We start from the raw sequence: 17,280 nt of genomic DNA, 5'->3' as shown, positions 1-17,280 counted from the left end.
ATTCTAGAAGAGGACATTTTTACTTGGTAGGTGGGTTCTATGAAAGTTAATCTGATAAATCTTCATTAAACTGTAGAGGGTGTGTGGGAGAGGTGACTCATTCATCCATTGTATTAATGCAAAAGCTCATTGGAGCCCCAGGCCAGACTGGAGGTAGTGCTTTGTGACTTCACTAGATGTTCCTTCTGCAGGGTTAACGTCTGAATCTAGGCCCAAGAGGGCATAAAATGTTAGATTGCCGTGTGACTTACTAGAAAGGAAGGGTGGGGGAGTAAGGTGAAGACAGTGCCCGCGTGAGGGCCGGAATTCAGATCTCCAGCTCTAGGGTAAAAGCTAAGCTTGGCAGCACAGTGATGCCTGACTGAGCCCTGGAGGCTGGAGACGGCTTAGCCGGGCCAGGCTTCAGGTTCTGTTAGGAGACTGATTTAGAACATGAGGTGAAGAGCAATAGAAGAGTCTAGATTCACAGTGTGGCCTCTGGCCTCTGGGCACATTTGTGTTTGCACAGTTAAAACACAGAATCATAAACAAATACCTGTATAAATAGGAAGACACAGAGCACCTGCAGAGCAAATGTTCTGGAGAATTCTGATACTGTATGGCGGTTTGTGGAGAGGTGAAGACTCACAGTCTCAACTGTAGCAACACCTCTTTATGCAGGAGTGCTACTTATAACTATCTTCCTTAATTTGACCCCGCCCAGTTATTTTGTTACTTTTACTGTCACTGGAACAAGAGGTGGTGAAATGTAAAAGACATGTTATTTTGGCATGGAAATTCAGCTTGGCTTTTATATTTTGAAGTGTACACATTGTAAAGATGTGTAACATAAAGCTTGATAAGGTTAAAGAAAGGATTTTAAATTGCTTTTTCTGTGCTTTGTGTTTTAGTTATCTGTTACTTCTCAAGTTCAGGAGCTTCAGAACTTGTAAGTAACATTTGTCTCATTTTCCTATAAATAATCTCTTTTCTACAAGTTAAATTTAGTGAAATTAATAATTGGATTTCAGTGTTCTGGAAAATACCAAGTTTGTCTTATTTTAACAACTACTAGTCTTTTTGGGGGGAAGGAGGTGGTCGTGTGAGAATTCCTCTTTTGTCACAATCAGAGTATACATTAAATGGGGTGTTGCTTTTTGCATATTTTAATGACCACGTGAAACTGGCTGTGGAATTGACACCTAAGTCAGTTTGCTAAGTTGTGTGAATTAACTGGTGCTGCCTAGATGGGATGACATCGGGTAAGAGGAGAGTGACATTAATCTATCCACCCTGTATATCCTGTGGCAGCATGACTTTATTTACACTTAGCAATTTGATGTCTCAAATCTCATATTCCTTTATATTAAAATGATTTGTAGAAACATTCATTTTTACAATAGTCCAGTGGACTTGGACTACAAAACACCTGGGATATTTTTACAGTCTTTAGTACTTTTGCTTTTTAAGATCATGTAAAATTTTATTTATCCTTGTGTTAATAACTTGCCAGGTTAAGAGGCAAGGAGGAGCAGATGAGCACCATGAAGGCTGCTTTAGAAGACAAAGACAAAGACCTGACGGACAGAGGCAAACGGATACAGGTGAGGAGTTAAAAAGAGAAGTGAAAACAACCCCCGTCTGGTATTTGAGTACCATTTCCCACCTCTTCTTTTTAAGGATCTCCAAGAAGAAAACGCATCTTTAAAGGCTTATGTTCAAGAGGCCGCACAGCCTGCTCTGCCAGAGGTACAGTATGCGCTCGACCGCTCTAGAGAGTAAATGGTGCCACAGTCTGGCTGCTGCTCGCTCTTGACTGTCTGGGTAGCCCTGGCTGTCCTGGAACTTACTCTGTAGACCAAGCTGGCCTCAAACTCAGAGATCCGCCTGCCTCTGCCTCCAAAGTGCCGGGATTAAAGGCGTGCGCCACCCTTGCCTGGTTTAGAAAAATATTTTTTAAAAGGTAAGTTTGATTAGGAAAACTCATTCCTCCAGGCTTGTTGCCTCACACCTGTGATCCCATCTCTTGGAAGGCTGAAGTAGAAGAACCACAGCGGGCTTGAGGCTAGCCTGGGCTACCTAGTGAGCGCCTGTTTCAAAAAAACCATGGAAAGGGAAAAAAAGTGTTTCCTTTTTAAATAAACAACCTAATCTTAAATTTAACAGGATTGTATTTTATTTTATAGCTGGGTGGTTGGGTATGTGTAAGGTTAGTACTTGACTTGCTTTGATGTTAACATTAAAAAGGTTAATCTCTTTCTTAGGCTTGTTGGACACTACAATTTGAAGAACTTGAAAATGTGTAAGTATGCTTTTAACTAGTATTTTGATGAAGTATACCAGAATGTGCTTAAAATTAATTTCTGTGGGTCTCTGAAAGGTCATTGGTTTCATGATCAAGTTCTAATTATGGTCTAGAGACAGATGGAGAGAGATTTCTGCTTGCTGAATGGTAAAGCAGAGACCCTTTAAATGTGTTAGGGTCCCAAAAGACTTGTTCATTTTCTCCAATGCTCTTTGAGCTCCTTTCATAAACAAATCTTATAATTATTCTAAAGAGGAAATCAATTGATTTTCTTTTAGTCAGGAGGTAATCTTAGCCATTACAGATCATGGGCATATCATAATTGTACTTGCTTATAGGAAACATGGGTCTTGTCAAGCTAGTTCCTTGCTGAATAATAAAAATGTCACCACCAGTTAGATCATAGAGTATAACACAAATAATAAAAACCCTGAGATTAATATTGGGGTTCAAACTGAAGATCAGAGAAGCAAAGCAGCCAGTCACTAGCTTTTACCTCTACCTCAGACAAAAATGGTGGTCCTGTCTCCACGGATCCTCAGAGAGCAATGCAGACTGCAATGCTCTCCACCAAGTCTCCGACTGCAATCCCCTGAGCTCCTCTCTCCCCCTGGGATATATTCCTTTCTCTGTCCAGCCATCTCACTCCTGTCTCCCACCCTAGTGCTGGAATTAAAGGCATCCCAAGTACTGAGGTGACCTTTGTATGAACTGTTTCTCTTTTAGACTGGATCAGTTTTGTGTAGCTCAGCATGGCCTTGAACTCTCTCACAGAGATCCACCTGCCTCTGTCTCCCCAGTTCTGGTATTAAAGGTGTGTGCCATCACTGCTTGGCCTCTATGGCGAGCTAGTATGGCCGCTGGGATTAAAGGTGTCTGCCACTACTGCCTGGCTCTATGACTGTGGCTAACTTAGCACCACAATAGAGGTTTGCTTTCTTAGGTGTTTATATCAGAATAGTATTTTTTTTTTCCCTGCAAAAGTCATTATTTTTGAGACAGTGCCACTTTGTTGCCTAGACTGGCTTGAAACGTACTAGGTAAATCAAGCTCTTCTCAAACTTGGCATGACCTCCTTTTCCCAACTGCTGAGAGTACAGGTATGAGCTACTGTGTACAACAAAAGTTTTCTTTTTCTTTTTCTTTTTCTTTTTTCTTTTGGTTTTTGAGACACAATTTTTCTGTGTAGTCCTGGCTATTCTGGAACTCACACTGTTGAGCAGGCTGGGCTCAAACTTAGAGAGATCCACCTGCCTCTGCCTCCCGAGTGCTGTATTCTTAACTTACATCATAAACTAAAGAATGCAAACTAGACCCCAAGTCTCTGGAGAATTACTTTAAACATGTTTGTTTGTTTGTTATGTGTGGTTGTGTGAGCCACGGTTATGTGTGTAGGCTACAGGAAAATTTGTGGGAGTCAGTTTTTTCTTAAACTGTCTTGGTTCTTGTGACCCTAATTGAGCTTGTTAGGCTTGGTTGTAAGTGTCTTTACCTGCTTGATGGGCTGTCTTGCTTGCCTGAGGAGAGTTACTTTGAGAGCCTTTTCTTTGACAGGATGTCCATCAGCATTGATTGATATTTGTTTGAAGAAGGGCCCTTCTTTGAATAATATCTTTAAGTTATTGAAGGTTGTAGGTTGTGTTTGTGAACACAAGTGACTTGATTTTTCTGGGCATCGTGATTGTGTGTATTTATAGACCTGTCCACTGAGTAGCTGCCAGGGTGTTTTTCTCTCATCTGCTAGTAAGAACTTGGAGACACACATTTATGGCCTCTTGGAGTACATATATAATTACTAAAGTATATTGTTTTATGTTTATTTGTATCCTTCATTTTCTTGTTCTGTCCTGTCATTTTCTTTTTTAAGATAGGGTCTCACTGTGTAACCTTGCCTATCCTGGGATTCAGAATTCTCCCTGCTTTTGCCTCCTGAGTGCTGGGAGTACCTGGCTCTTGACCTTTTCTTTGGTGAACAATGAACTTAGGTCTACAGAAAAGATGGAAAACTATATTCTGTATCGCCACTCCCTCCTCTCTTGTTACTACCATGTCAGCATTGATGCGGTACATCCATTACCAGCGGTGAACAGATAGCACTACGGGAGTTAGCAGCCGAACACCATGTTTTCCATTAGGTCTCAGCAAATGTCCAAGAACCATGCATCATCACAGTACCATGCAAGACAGGTTCACTCCCCAGCCTTCCCCAACCAGTGTCTCCCTTGACAACCTGGAAGCCACCGACTGTCTTCCTCTGTAGTTTTACCTTTTCTGGAGTGCACTAGTTGGAGCCATATACTATGTGCAACCTTTTTAGATTGGCTTCATTTAGGGGCACACATCTAAGACTTGTTCTGTCTTTCCATACTGTCCTTTTTTTCCCCCTTTCTCTCCATCACTTTTTTTTTAATCCCTTCCCTTTTCTCTTCACCATTTTTTTTTTAATTCAGGAAGCAAGGTTTCCTTTGTAGCCCAGGTTGGCCTTGAACACACTGTAGTCTTCCTACCTCAGCTTCTTGAATGCGCTCATGTGCCCATATATCTTGCTTTCTTTCAATTTTTTTTTCATTTTATTCTTTGTGCTGTTGTGTTATTTTTTAAAGTACCTATAAATACCTTGACACTTTCTAAATTAAGGAAGGATAAAAATAGTGTTCTGCTCAGCAAATACTTGATGAGTCTTGTATGTCTATAGACACTGGGGATACAGAAATGGGTAAAAATAGGTTATAGCCCCGAGAAAATAGACAAAAACATCATTTAGTAGTGTTGGGGTTGAGAGGTCTTGTTGCTTAGAATAGCAAGGCAGTTGGAATTGGCTTTGGCTAGATTAAAGGCTTCTGTGTGTAAGGGAAGACTTACTGGGTAAAGGTGCTTGCTCCTAAGCCTGACTACCTGAGGTTTGATTCCTGGGAATCAACTGGTTGAGAGAGAAAACTGACTTCTTCATACATAGGCAAATGGCTTCTATATACCTAACCTCCCTACTTTATAAATACTCTAAAAGTTTAAAAAGGTAGAAGAAAAATTGGGTAAGGAAATACAAAATTAAATACTAATGCACATATCATTAGCACAAGGATTGAGTTCTTTTTTTTTTTTTTTTAAACTTCTAGGGTTAATGTATTATCAACAAGATTTCTGGAAGCAAAAATGCCTTTCTTTTACTTTAAGCAGTATTTTTTATAGTAAGTAGCTGAAGTGCTGTTTTGCACCTAGCATCTATTTTAGCTTTTCCTCTTGTGTATGTCCATATTTACTTAAGTATTAGAATAAAATACCGCTGTTTTAGATTGTTCTTGACTAGGAGGTAGGGTGACTTAGAAATACTGCCCTTAAATTGGGCTTTGGTGGCCCTCTCCTTTAATCCCAGCACTGGGGGGCGCAGAGGCAGGCGGATCTCTGTGAGTTCGAGGCCAGCCTGGTCTACAGAGTGAGTTCCAGGACAGCCTCCAAAACAATACAGAGAAACCTTGTCTCGAAAAACCAAACAAACAAACAAAAAAACCACAAAAAAAACCCTGTCATTTAAAGCAAATGGTAAGTAGATAGAATACAGAAAGAAATGACTGGTAGGCATTGTTTGTGCTGTCTTTTTTCTCAGGGGTGATAGCAGACTCAGATTTTTCTTTTTCATATACATTACTCAAATGAGGTCTTTGTAAAAATTCTAGGTTGAAAGTAAAAGAAAATGAAATTAGAAGAATAGAAGCTATATTAAAAGACACAGAGAGTGATCTTTCCAACAAATCAAAGATGTTACAGGTAAGGGTGAGCACTTAAAATTAATTATTGGATGAGTTATTGTCTTTGGTTGTTCAGGGTGTTGGGAGGTTCTGTCTTGTGAAAGTGCTTGGTTAAGTCCCAGTGTTAGGACTTTCCATAGAAGTACCTTTCTTGACCTTTTATCTCTTTGTTTTGTTTCGTGTTGATCAAATCCAGGGAATCCACAGCCTGGGACATGCAAGGCAAATGATTTACCTGCACTCACCTACATCACTAGCTTTTGATTTTTAAAGGCCAGTTCAGCCTGACCTTGAGCTTGCTATGAAACCCAGGCTAACCTCTAACTTGTGGTCCTTCTACCTCTGAGCTGGAGTGTTGGAATTAAAGGTGTGAGTCAGCTGCCCAGCTGCCTTTATCTTTAATGAGATTGTTTATTATCCTGTTTAAGCAATTCCAGCTAATAAAGATACCCGGGTATTTAGGGTTGTTCTCCAGTTACAAGCTGTACTTCAGTGGCTGTCATTGCATACATATTTTGAATGCTATTTGTCTTATACTAGAAGTAAAATTTTGTGCTGATGGTTTAAACAAGTTTGCTTTGTTTTCAGAGAGATAGCTAGTTTAACGAGAAGGTCAGTTCTCACCTTTCGTGTAGTTACTATTCAGAGTAGCTGCAGGCCCTTAGCCTGGAGGGAAGCGCTCGCTCCCTCCGTAAACTCATGCCCAGAGCCCGCAGAAGGTGTAGATGTGATAGTATATGATGTCATACCTGAAAAGAAGGACCATTTTCAATTGCTTTGGACTGAGAGAAGTTGAGAGTTCTTAGTATATTAATTGCTCTTTTAATTTTGTTCTACAGTTGTTCTTCTGGGATGACTTAAAAAAAATCCCAATTTTTAGGATCTTTTTACATAATATGGAAAATGAATGCTTTGTTAGTATGTGAGGGTTGACTTCCTTTGACTCCCATCCCTTCTTCCAAAAACTTAGTGTTTATCCATTCAAAAATAAGCAGTTTCTTCCTGTTAAATCATAGGAAGCAAACACTCGTTTTGTGACTATAAACGCTTTTGTGTTTCCTTTTTAATAAGTATAATTTTGTTCATACATTTTAGTTCATATGTAATTCACCTCACTGACTCTAACGTTATGAAAGGAGTTAACGGTGGGAGTCAGTCTCCTCTCAGCACTGCAGAGGCTTCATTCCCAAGGGTATTTACTATTTCAGCAGTGGGACAGATGTCTCACGCTGCCCTGCTCCTGTCCAGAGCCTGTTCACAGTACTAAGTGACAGAGTGTGAAGCCGGAGAGGCCTTGCCTGCCAGATACACGCCACCCTACACTAGATCTTAAAGATGCTGAGTCAATTCATTCTGTTGAAACACAAGACTAGAACTAAATACAATTACTGTAATTTAGTAGCATCTTTTAATGTGGCCTTTTCCAACTTTTAAAAAATCACTATTTTGGAATTTTCCTAGACAAGACATTTTAAAAGCTTATATAGAAAAATCATAATCTCTGCCTAGGTATTCATGTTTAATTTTTTTGTTTATAGGAGGTACAAGATGAAAATAAATTATTTAGATCCCAAATTGAACAGTTCAATCAGCAGAACCACCAACAGGTAGGCATTATTCCATGTCTCACCTTTTACTATATTGCTAGCTGTTTATAATTATTCTTGTCATTTTTACATGTTTATGGAGAGTAAATGATAGTTCTTCTATGTTTCATATTTCCTATAACAGCACTTTACTATGCCATGTCTAACTAAAATAAAGTAACTTATAGAATAGGCAATGTTACTATCAGTGTTCCAACCTGATTATATACATACGTGTGTGTGTGTGTGTGTGTGTGTGCGCGCGCGTGCGCGCGTGCATGCGCTCTGATCAGTGTTCCAGCTCTACTGTATATGCACACGTGTGGGCATGTGCTTTGCCCAGTGTTCCAGCTCTGCTCGATACCTGTGTGTGCACGTGTATTCTGACCAGTCTTCAGCTCTATTATATACACATGTGTGTGCGCTCTGATTAGTGTTCCAGCTCTACTGTATACCTGTGTGTGCATGTGTGTTCTCATCATTGTTCTAGCTCTGTTATGATATATACAAGCATGCATGTATGCTCTGATCAGTGGTCAAACTCTATTATACACATACATGTGTGTACATGTGTGCTCTAATCAGTGTTCCAGTTCTATTATAATATACACACATTTGTGTGCCCTGACCAGATACAGCTCTATTGTGTGCGTGCATGTGTGTGTGTGTGTGTGTGTGTGTCTGCACCAATAAGAGTTCCAGCTCCATTATAATAATGCATGTGTGTATGTGTGCTCTGATCAGTCTTCCAGCTCTTACTGTACACAAACACAGCCAGTGTATCTGCGTGTGCCTCAGTTGTAGAATGCTTTCCTTAGGAAGTCAGCCACTGTCTTGGTAGAGGTCTATTTAAACCTCAGTGCATACCTGTCTTCTCTCCTTAAACAAAGTATCAGTAATTGGAAAGAAACTAACAGATATGTAAAGATATGTATTATAAGTCATGGGCTAGAATTAGTATATTTAAGAAGATATGTATGTATATATGATATACACTTTTTTTTTTTGGCATTTTGGAGGTTGAACCCAGCCTTGTGTATGCTGGGCAAGTGCAGTACCACTGAGCGAGGTCCTGAGCCCTACCAATATGTGTTACCCATCATTTTATGAATGTGTCTGGGTAGATCAGAATGCATTTTGATTAGTCTTAAACAACGTCTGGTAGTTAAGTTTGAAAAGAATAGTCATCATACTATGTATCCTCTGTGAAAGCTATATACCTTTGCATATTATATAAAATCAGTTTTTTTATTGGTTGTGAGAAAATCAGCTTTTCTTAATTTTATTTTTTGTTATTGTTGATTTTATTTATAAATTATAATTTATAGAGTGATAATGAAAAATTGGACTTATCACTCAGTACATCTTACAAATTTGCATATGTTTTTATTGAAACCACTTGATTGGGATGCTGGCATAATGCAGTATATGATATTTTTTCATTTTTGTGTTTATCTTCAAGAAGAATTTAATTTTGTTATGTTCTAGAAAGCTTTATTTTGAACTAATATTTAACTTTTTTAATAGGCATCCTTTCCCTCTCAGGAAGAATTACAAACAGTGTAAGTAACACATTGATTCAAAGTTTCGTATGTTATAAAGTTAAGTGCTAAATTACCCTCAGACTAGGAATTTCATATGCTTGTTTAAATTTAACGTTGCCTTTGAATGCTGTGGGCTGCAGCCAGTGAGCATTTGTGCTTCTGCTGCCTAAGCACGTTTTGGGGCACGTCTCCCTTCAGTGTTTTGTTGAGGGAGACGCTTGGGCTTTCTTTCTTCCTCTTGTCTTCCATAGACATTCAGAGAGCTCAGATGGAGTGGGGCTGCACTCTGGAGGGTTCCTCAGCTCCTCTCTTTGCTCCTCCTTGGACCCCACACTGGATCCATGATGCAGACCTTGGTTCTACTACTGCATTTTTATGAAACTTGTGTTAGTTCTCTTTGTTGGCCTTTGATTTCTCTACAAGGCTACACATTGAAAGTCATTTCTGCTTACAGTATGTTTCAAAATGCTAAATGTCAATCACATTAAGTATATCAATACATGGTAATAATCTAAATGTTGTTCCATCTTGGCTTATTTGCAGAGTTGGCTATTTAGCAAGCTAGGGTTGTTAGTTTTAACTGTATGAAGGAATAGTCTGCAGTCATTTTCTATAATGAGCTGACAGTATTTTAGGCTTCAGGGATAGCCATTTCAGTTTCATGTTCTTACTCTGTTTTGTGTACATGTGGGTTTTATTTTGTTTTTGTTTGCATGTGTATGTGTTTGCCTGATTGTCTGTGTGTGCGTCATGTGCATACACAGTGCCCATGGAGGTCAGAAGAGGACACTGGACTCCCTGAAACTGGAGTTCAGAGTAGTTGTGAGCGTCTGATGGGGTGCTGGGAACTGAAGCTCTGTCCTCAGCAAGAGCAGCAAGTGCTCTAACCACTGAGCTGTCGTCACTCTGGTCCCTATTTTAATTTTTGAACATTTTTAACTGTGGATGCAGGACACTGACACAGTGGTGCACACCTGTGATCCCAGCTTTGGCATGATGAGGCTGGTGGTTTACTTGAACAGTGAGTGTTAGACAAACCTTGGCAGCATAGTTAGATTTTTTTTCTCCTAAAACCAGTCTTTTTATTTTACATACCAATCCCAGTCCTGTCCCCTTCCTTCTCCCCACCATCCACTCCTCAGAGAGGGTGAGGCCTCCCATGGGATGTCAGCAAAGTCTGTGACATCATGTTGAGGCAGAACCAAGGCCCTCCCCTTGTATCAAGGCTGAGCAAGGTGTCCCTCCATAGGCAACCCCCCCAAACCACCCACAAACCTAAATCAGTCGTATGACCATGTTAATCAAACTTGTTACTGTGACCAAGATGCTTGATAGTCCGTCATTCTTAGCGCTATTAATGCTAGTCTTTAATGGGGAGAAAAGGATATTAGGAACCCCACCTCAGAGAATCTGGGCTGGGAACAAGATGCTTTTCATTGCTAGTGATACACTTGTTCCATATGGGTCCTATCAGACCCCTTCAAAATAGCATCGCCATGTGTGGGGCCAAACTCCCATCACACGAGTCTTATTGAGGAAGTACTTCATGTCCAAAGGATAACAAACAGCTTTTAAGCTCAAGGATCAGATTGGTTTTTGGGCAGCCCTTTAGTCTTAAGAAAACTGTCTGTGGTTGTACAATCTGCTCAAGTGTAATGCAAATGAATTCTGAAATTTTGTCTTTGCTTTCTGCATTTCTGGGAAATAACTAAGCCATTGGACGGGAGCAGGAGAAAAACAAAAATCAAAACCAGAAATCCTAAGATTGGGTAAAAACAGCAGTAAAGTACCAGGTTACTTTAATACAATGTTGTTAGTTTAACGAGCCAATTAGTCATAACTGATTCCATTGCCTTAAAATAAAATGCTTTTAAAGACTGACTGCCTTTGTATCAGACTCAGCCCCAGCCCCCATTTAGACAGTTCTATAACTCAGACTGGCCTTCAGCTCACTGTATAGCGAGGGACACCTTGAACTTCTGGTCTTTCTGGCTATGCTACCCAAGTGTTGGCATTGCAGGCACAGTGCCGTCACACATGTGGGCCTCATGTGCTGGGGATTGAAACTAGGGCCTTATGCATCCATCCTGGGCGCAAGCACCGTACCAACTGGGGAGCTGCTCTACCCCAAATCATATTTGAAATTAAGAATTCATAGGATGAATTCTTTTTGGTTTCTCGAGACAGGGTTTCTCTGTATTGTTTGGAGGCTGTCCTGGAGCTTGTTCTGTAGCCCAGGCTGCTGGCCTTGAACTCACAGAAATCTGCCTGCCTCTGCCTCCAGAGTACTGGGATTAAAGGCGTGCGCCACCAACGCTAGTCTGGGTGAGTTTTTTAAACAGTAGCTGATCTATAATTATGTTTTCACAGTATTACCTGCTGTTTTTTCTTTTGTGTTGAATGTAGGTGTCTGAATGCTATTATTGTTTAATATGTAAGTTATTTTATTGTTTATTTTAGATGCTGTTTACCTAAAATATATTCACATTCTGATTTAGAATTTCAGAAAAAGAAAAAGAATTAACTGACCTTCGCAATGAGTTAGATTCTTTGAAGAATGCTGTTGAGCATCAGAGGAAGAAAAACAATGTAAGCTACTATTCATGAAAGACAGACTTTTCCAGTGTAGAGCGCTAGAGCCCATACACGGGCGGGGCTTCTTTTTTCTTTGCATCTAATTTTGCTTTAGATTAGTTGATCTTTGTGTGAGAGCACCTCTGATTTCTTCCTGTCTTTGGGGATGTTACTAAACAATTTCAATAGTAGAAAGATGAATTTTTATACCAAAAAATTTACCAATATGGAGCTTTAAAAAAACAAAAATATGGTTGACTTTGTGTTAAGATCTTTGTTTAGAGAAATAAGTCAGACTTTTTATTTAAAAACAAAGGCATTTCCTTTTACTTAACAAGGCTAAGTTTTTGTTGTTGTTATTTTTGTGAATTTTTTTTTCTCTGATAGACTAAAAAAATACCAGTTTCAGTCTTTGTAATTAAGCTTCCAAAGCTGTCTGTAACTGCTCTTTTTTCAAGTGAGAGGCAGTAAAAATATTGGTAATTAAGTTTGCTGGTGGTCTTAGACCTGAATATATACATATATATATTAAAATGGGAAGGACTAGTTCTTTAAGAATTATAAGTCCTAGTACCTTTACCGAGCAAACAAATTGTAGATGCAGCTGAATTTCATAAGTTCCCTCTTACCAAAAGTTAATAACTAGTAGCCTTAAGTATTCTTGCTAGAGAAGTCTTTTTCACACCAAAGTATGCTTGATAATATGAGCAAGATCAAAATGTTATTAAATGATTGAAGAATATTGATAATAAATAAGTGTGTACTTTTTAATATGTTAAATCTTTCAAAGTTTGTGTTAAATTGCTGACTAACAAGTTGGCATTTTCTTGTACCCTGAGTTTGTCAAAATTAGGTATGTGAACTGCTCTTTGTGTTATTTAATATTAATTACTAATAGCCACAGGATTTGGCATGAGTGTTCCAGTGTATCTCTAACATTGCATTGCTGGGATTCTGAGTTAAGGAGGGCACAGTAAAGGAGTTTAATTCATCCCATAGCGGGGGCAGCGGCAGCTCTGTAGGTCTTCAGCCCTGTAGGTCTTCGTTTTAAGCCTGTGGACAGACAGAGCCAGGACAGCGGGGACCAGTAGGGGGCAGCGGCAGCCCACTCCAGTTCTGTCACTCATTTGTTCCACACATTTGGCCAGATTTCTTAACGTTCAGTGGTGGTTTCCCATCTGCAAAGTGGGATAAAAAACTTATAAATTGTTGTAAGGATCAATGAGAATTTGGATTGCTAAATGCAGTATTTGACATCTAAACTTGAAATAATTGGTAATTACTGACTTAACTTTTATTTATTCCTAATTCTCAAGATGAAATATAGCATATTGTTTTTATTTTCATTTGCTAAGGAAATGCTTTCTTTCAAAGCTTGCTTTTAAATGGCCCCTGTTTCTCCTTAACGGAAGGCGTCTGTTCATTCATTTCTGTGCCTCATTTACTCCGGCCGCCTGTCTAGCACAGTTGTGTCTGATTGCTTGTGGTGTTCATGGTCGAGCATGCCAAGATACACAACACAGAAGGTTACGTTGTCATGCCTAGGAAGACTGGAAATGTACTAATTGTATTTAAAATAGGGTTAGAGAAAAAAATGTTATCTGGCAGTGTAAAGTCCTGTGGGTGACGTTGGGCATCATTTAAAATTACAGGAGAAGTGTTTTTCAGGACTGTGCATTTGCTCTGTCCTTAGTTCTAACGCTTGAACTTGAAGTCATAGCTTTGATTCTGGTTGGTGTGTTTACCTTCAGATGCTTTCTTCTTCGTCACATTTGCACAGTTAATTGTTTTTAAAAACTGGCATATTTGGTGTGCATACTAAAACATGAAAAGTTGGCATCTTTGTTCTCTCATTCAAACTTCTAAACATTACTTTTTTTTGGACTAATATACACATTTTCCCATTGAAATAATTTTGCAGTAACCAGCACTTAAATGCAGTGCAAAATATTGATGAAGTTAAAGGAGAAATCTTTTAATAATGGATAAACTGAAACCATTCTTTCTAAAAATGATTAGGACCTCCGGGAGAAAAACTGGGAAGCAATGGAAGCATTGGCATCAACTGAAAAAATGCTGCAGGACAAAGCGAGCAAGACCTCCAAGGTTGTGGTGGCTCCCGCTAACGCCCGCACAGACCGTCTGCCACGCGCAGACCAGCCTAAGCGTTTCCGTGACTGCAGCCTAAATGCAGAATCCCTTTCCACCCACATTCGTCATCTCCATCATCTCTGCTCTCTCATCTGTCTGCTCCTTGAGACCTTACTTTTGGGCACTCTGATCTGTTGGGGTGAACTTGTTGGTGTCTTGGTGAACACAGCTCTAAGCGGGAGAGTCCAGACTTACTGGTCTGTGTGCAGGTCCTTCCTTGTCAGATGGTGTGTGCCAGTGGTGTAGTTTAGAGAACTTCAGTGAAGTGCCTAAATCAGAGAAATCCATGGGAATTAATGGAACAGATTTAAAAACCTAGCATATATCTGTGATGCATGGCAAAGTGGGATTTCTGGAGCATACCAGGAAGATTCAGGGAGGCAGGAAAACAGCAAAATCTTAAGTAGTACAGAAAAATTTCAATTCCAAGTATGCTACTAGGGATGATTCCTCAGAAGAGGAGACTTAAACTGTCTATTTTGAAGTTGCTGTACAGTTGTGGCACCCGTGTCCTGTGACGTATGGGATATTACTGTGAATGGAGAATTCTCTTGATGAGTATATAAAATACTTTTTGACAAGTATGTTCTCTTTATCTTCAAAACAACAAAGGACATTCTATTGAGCCCTGTCTGTCCACTGGGGAGAAGGGCCGTAATGAAGGAGTAACATAAAATGGGACAACCGAGGAATGATTATTGGGTTTTGAAGCCAGGTTAATGAATATCCCTATGTGATTAATTTCCACATTCTGAAGGTGTTTGTATGCCAAGGTAATCACTGCATTTTAATGACAGAGTCTTAAGGATATTTGAAACAGTTCCTTAGTAGAGTATAATGTTATGGTTTGTTCATTTTATATGTCCTTTAGTGCCGTAGATTTATACTTACTGCAGTACTTACCTGGTGAAATTTTTCATTAAGCTTTAAGTGGAGACAGTTAGCAGTTATTACTTAGGCTAGAGACCTAGGCTCTAGCCACACAGATGCTGTTTAACTGTGAAGGGTTTCTGTTGTGCAGTCACCTGTCACAAAGAGGACTTCCGGTATGAGCTCTCCTCTATTTAGAGCTGACGTGTTCTTCATGCCTTTCCGGCACAAGGCGTTGCTGCACCCTTTAGTGTACAAAGAGAGCTCCAGTGTGTGCTGTAATGACTTGATAGCTAAGGATTAGATAGACTCCTGTCTTCCCTTAACACCCTGATGACAGCTAAGGATTAGATAGACTCCTGTCTTCCCTTAACAACACCCTGATGACAGGCATACTCCACCATGCCAGATTCTGTGCTTGTATTTAGTTACTTTCTTTTGAGACAGGGTGTCAGAACAGGGTATGCTTGGCTGGCCTGAAACTAGTTAATTAGACCAGGAAAGCCTCAAAATCTCCCTGCCTCTGCCTCTACTGGCTAAAGGTGTGAGGCACCATACCTGGCCAGGAGTTACTTTCCAAGCATTAAATACTTGTTAGAGACTGCAAACGAGAGACTTACATAAAAGGTACTTTGCATATTATAATCAATGGAGGACTTAGGAAATAAGTCAGTTTCTAGAATTAGATATTTTTCAAACAATGAATGGAAATTGCTATTTACAACCAAATTTATGTTAAATGAAAGCTTTATAACTAACACATTTTCTGTAGTTTTCTTGGTGGCTGTTAATTACAAGCTACTTTTTCCTCCCTCTGTGGTTTCAGGATGCGTCTACTCCACATTATCTGTATAGTCAAATGAGAACAGGCACCTCTTGATTATCTGTTTCCTTCCGTTGCTATTGCATGTACCGTACTTTGTGTGGTTAGGTATATACATACAAGTTCATGGACTTTACTAAAGTATTGAAAACACTTGCTGAAACAGGTATTCTAAAATACTGCCACTAATCTTTAGTGATACAGCACCTTTTGGTGTGCATAGAATATGAAATTTCTAGTTTCTGTTGCATAAATTTAGGTTTTCATGTGATGAACGTTTTCTTAAGTTGAAGTGTATGCGTCTTAAATCAAGGACAGACTCCAGAGAGTTGAGTGATGGTTGAGGTGCTGCCGCCACCCTCTTGTCATTTGTTGGACTCCAGTAGTATGTGAAATGACTTTGTTGTGCATTTTTTATAGGTGTCTTTTTGTTTTTAAATCTTGTAGGAATAGTTTGAACATTAGATTTGAGGAAATATGTGTATGTGGCAAATTGTTTCCCTAATATTTTGGCAAACCTTGGCTTGAGTTTACAGTTGGAGTGGAGTCATTGGTCAACCAGGGCAGGTTAGACATCAGTTGGAATTCACTGTGTGTGGAAGCACTCTTGCTGATTATTGGCGGCAGTGGTGACACCCGCCCTGCCCCTCCCCCATCACCGTTTATTTGTGCCTTCGTTCTGTTTAACAGAAGAGGGACAAAGTGTCTCTGCTGTTTTGCTTTTTGTTTGCTTTGTGAACCTTTATTAGGTGCTAAGCCTCATTTATCCCTCCCAGATGAATGTTTGTTGGTAAGGTTGTCTGTGAGGTTTTATTGCTAGGAAGTGATGTGTGTGTGAAGTGTTCCTGGGGAGGCAAATCACTTTGTTTCTAATGCCAAAGAAAATTCATATTGCCACTTTCTGCTTTGGCTTGATTATTTGCTGTTTAGGATACTTTAGAGATTTTGCCTTTAAGGAAGTATGTTTTCATGCCTTAAAGAGAGAAAAATGTTATTTTTCAGTATTAAAGTAAGTTTTAAAAATTGACTTTTTTCTCCATTTGAGCTTCAAAGGTCATAGCTTTTTTTTCTTTTTGCAAAAGCTGTGTGATCTTGTAAGACTGATCTGGCGTGTCTCTTGCTTTAGGAAAGACAACAGCACGTGGAAGCTGTTGAGTCAGAGGCCAAAGACCTTCTCAGAAGACTGTTTCCAATGGTGTCTGTGCCTTCTAATTTGGTAAGATCAATCTGTTGCTTTTTCACATTGAACCTGAAGTTATGTAGGAAGTTGTTGATAGCAACTTTTGATTTTTGGGTGTGATTTGTTAGCCTGCTAACCCCCGCTTCCCCCAATGTCCCTGTGACTTAGCAAGGCAGGTGTACTTTTGAATAACTTCTGGGTTCCAAGCTCATCTGTCTGTACCTGAAACTTTCGTTGTATTCTATCAAATTGATTGTCTTGTAGATGTGTTTGGAAAAGTTTATTCTAAATGGGTAATAAAACCAATAATAATTTAAGTGATTACTTCTTAGTTTTAACAACAGTTCTTTAATGTAGTCTACACTATGTACTAGGGTCTTTTACATTTTAAAGCCAGGATTTTCATGTGTTCTTCATCCCAGGCAGTGAGGTTGACTGTGGTTTTAGTAGGATACGAAAGTGACCAGCTCAGACAGCAGCTGGTACTTGAGGGCAGAGAAGACCAGGAAATGTTCCAGAAGT

At 39.5% G+C, this 17,280-nt stretch overlaps 1 protein-coding gene across 9 annotated transcripts in view; it reads left to right on the top strand.

Annotated features, from left to right (window-relative positions):
• The window catches only part of Ktn1 (kinectin 1), a 101,659-nt gene that overhangs the window by 65,353 nt on the left and 19,026 nt on the right, over positions 1–17,280 (top strand). For 6 of the 9 annotated variants that reach the window (XM_040735800.1, XM_040735798.1, XM_040735795.1 and 3 more), the window contains 10 exons: positions 891–928; positions 1,493–1,583; positions 1,660–1,728; positions 2,244–2,281; positions 5,959–6,049; positions 7,569–7,637; positions 9,144–9,178; positions 11,659–11,749; positions 13,754–13,840; positions 16,705–16,794. In XM_040735800.1, coding sequence (XP_040591734.1) covers positions 891–928; positions 1,493–1,583; positions 1,660–1,728; positions 2,244–2,281; positions 5,959–6,049; positions 7,569–7,637; positions 9,144–9,178; positions 11,659–11,749; positions 13,754–13,840; positions 16,705–16,794 — 699 coding nt within the window. The remainder of the gene's footprint in view (positions 1–890; positions 929–1,492; positions 1,584–1,659; positions 1,729–2,243; positions 2,282–5,958; positions 6,050–7,568; positions 7,638–9,143; positions 9,179–11,658; positions 11,750–13,753; positions 13,841–16,704; positions 16,795–17,280) is intronic. The other 3 variants (XM_040735801.1, XM_040735799.1, XM_040735797.1) reach the window with 1 other exon arrangement.

Source organism: Mesocricetus auratus, unplaced genomic scaffold (assembly GCF_017639785.1).
Source record: "Mesocricetus auratus isolate SY011 unplaced genomic scaffold, BCM_Maur_2.0 Super-Scaffold_100048, whole genome shotgun sequence".
Lineage (NCBI taxonomy): Eukaryota > Metazoa > Chordata > Mammalia > Rodentia > Cricetidae > Mesocricetus > Mesocricetus auratus.
The sequence above is the reverse complement of the archived record's forward strand: the minus strand, read 5'-3'. Positions and strand labels throughout refer to the sequence as shown.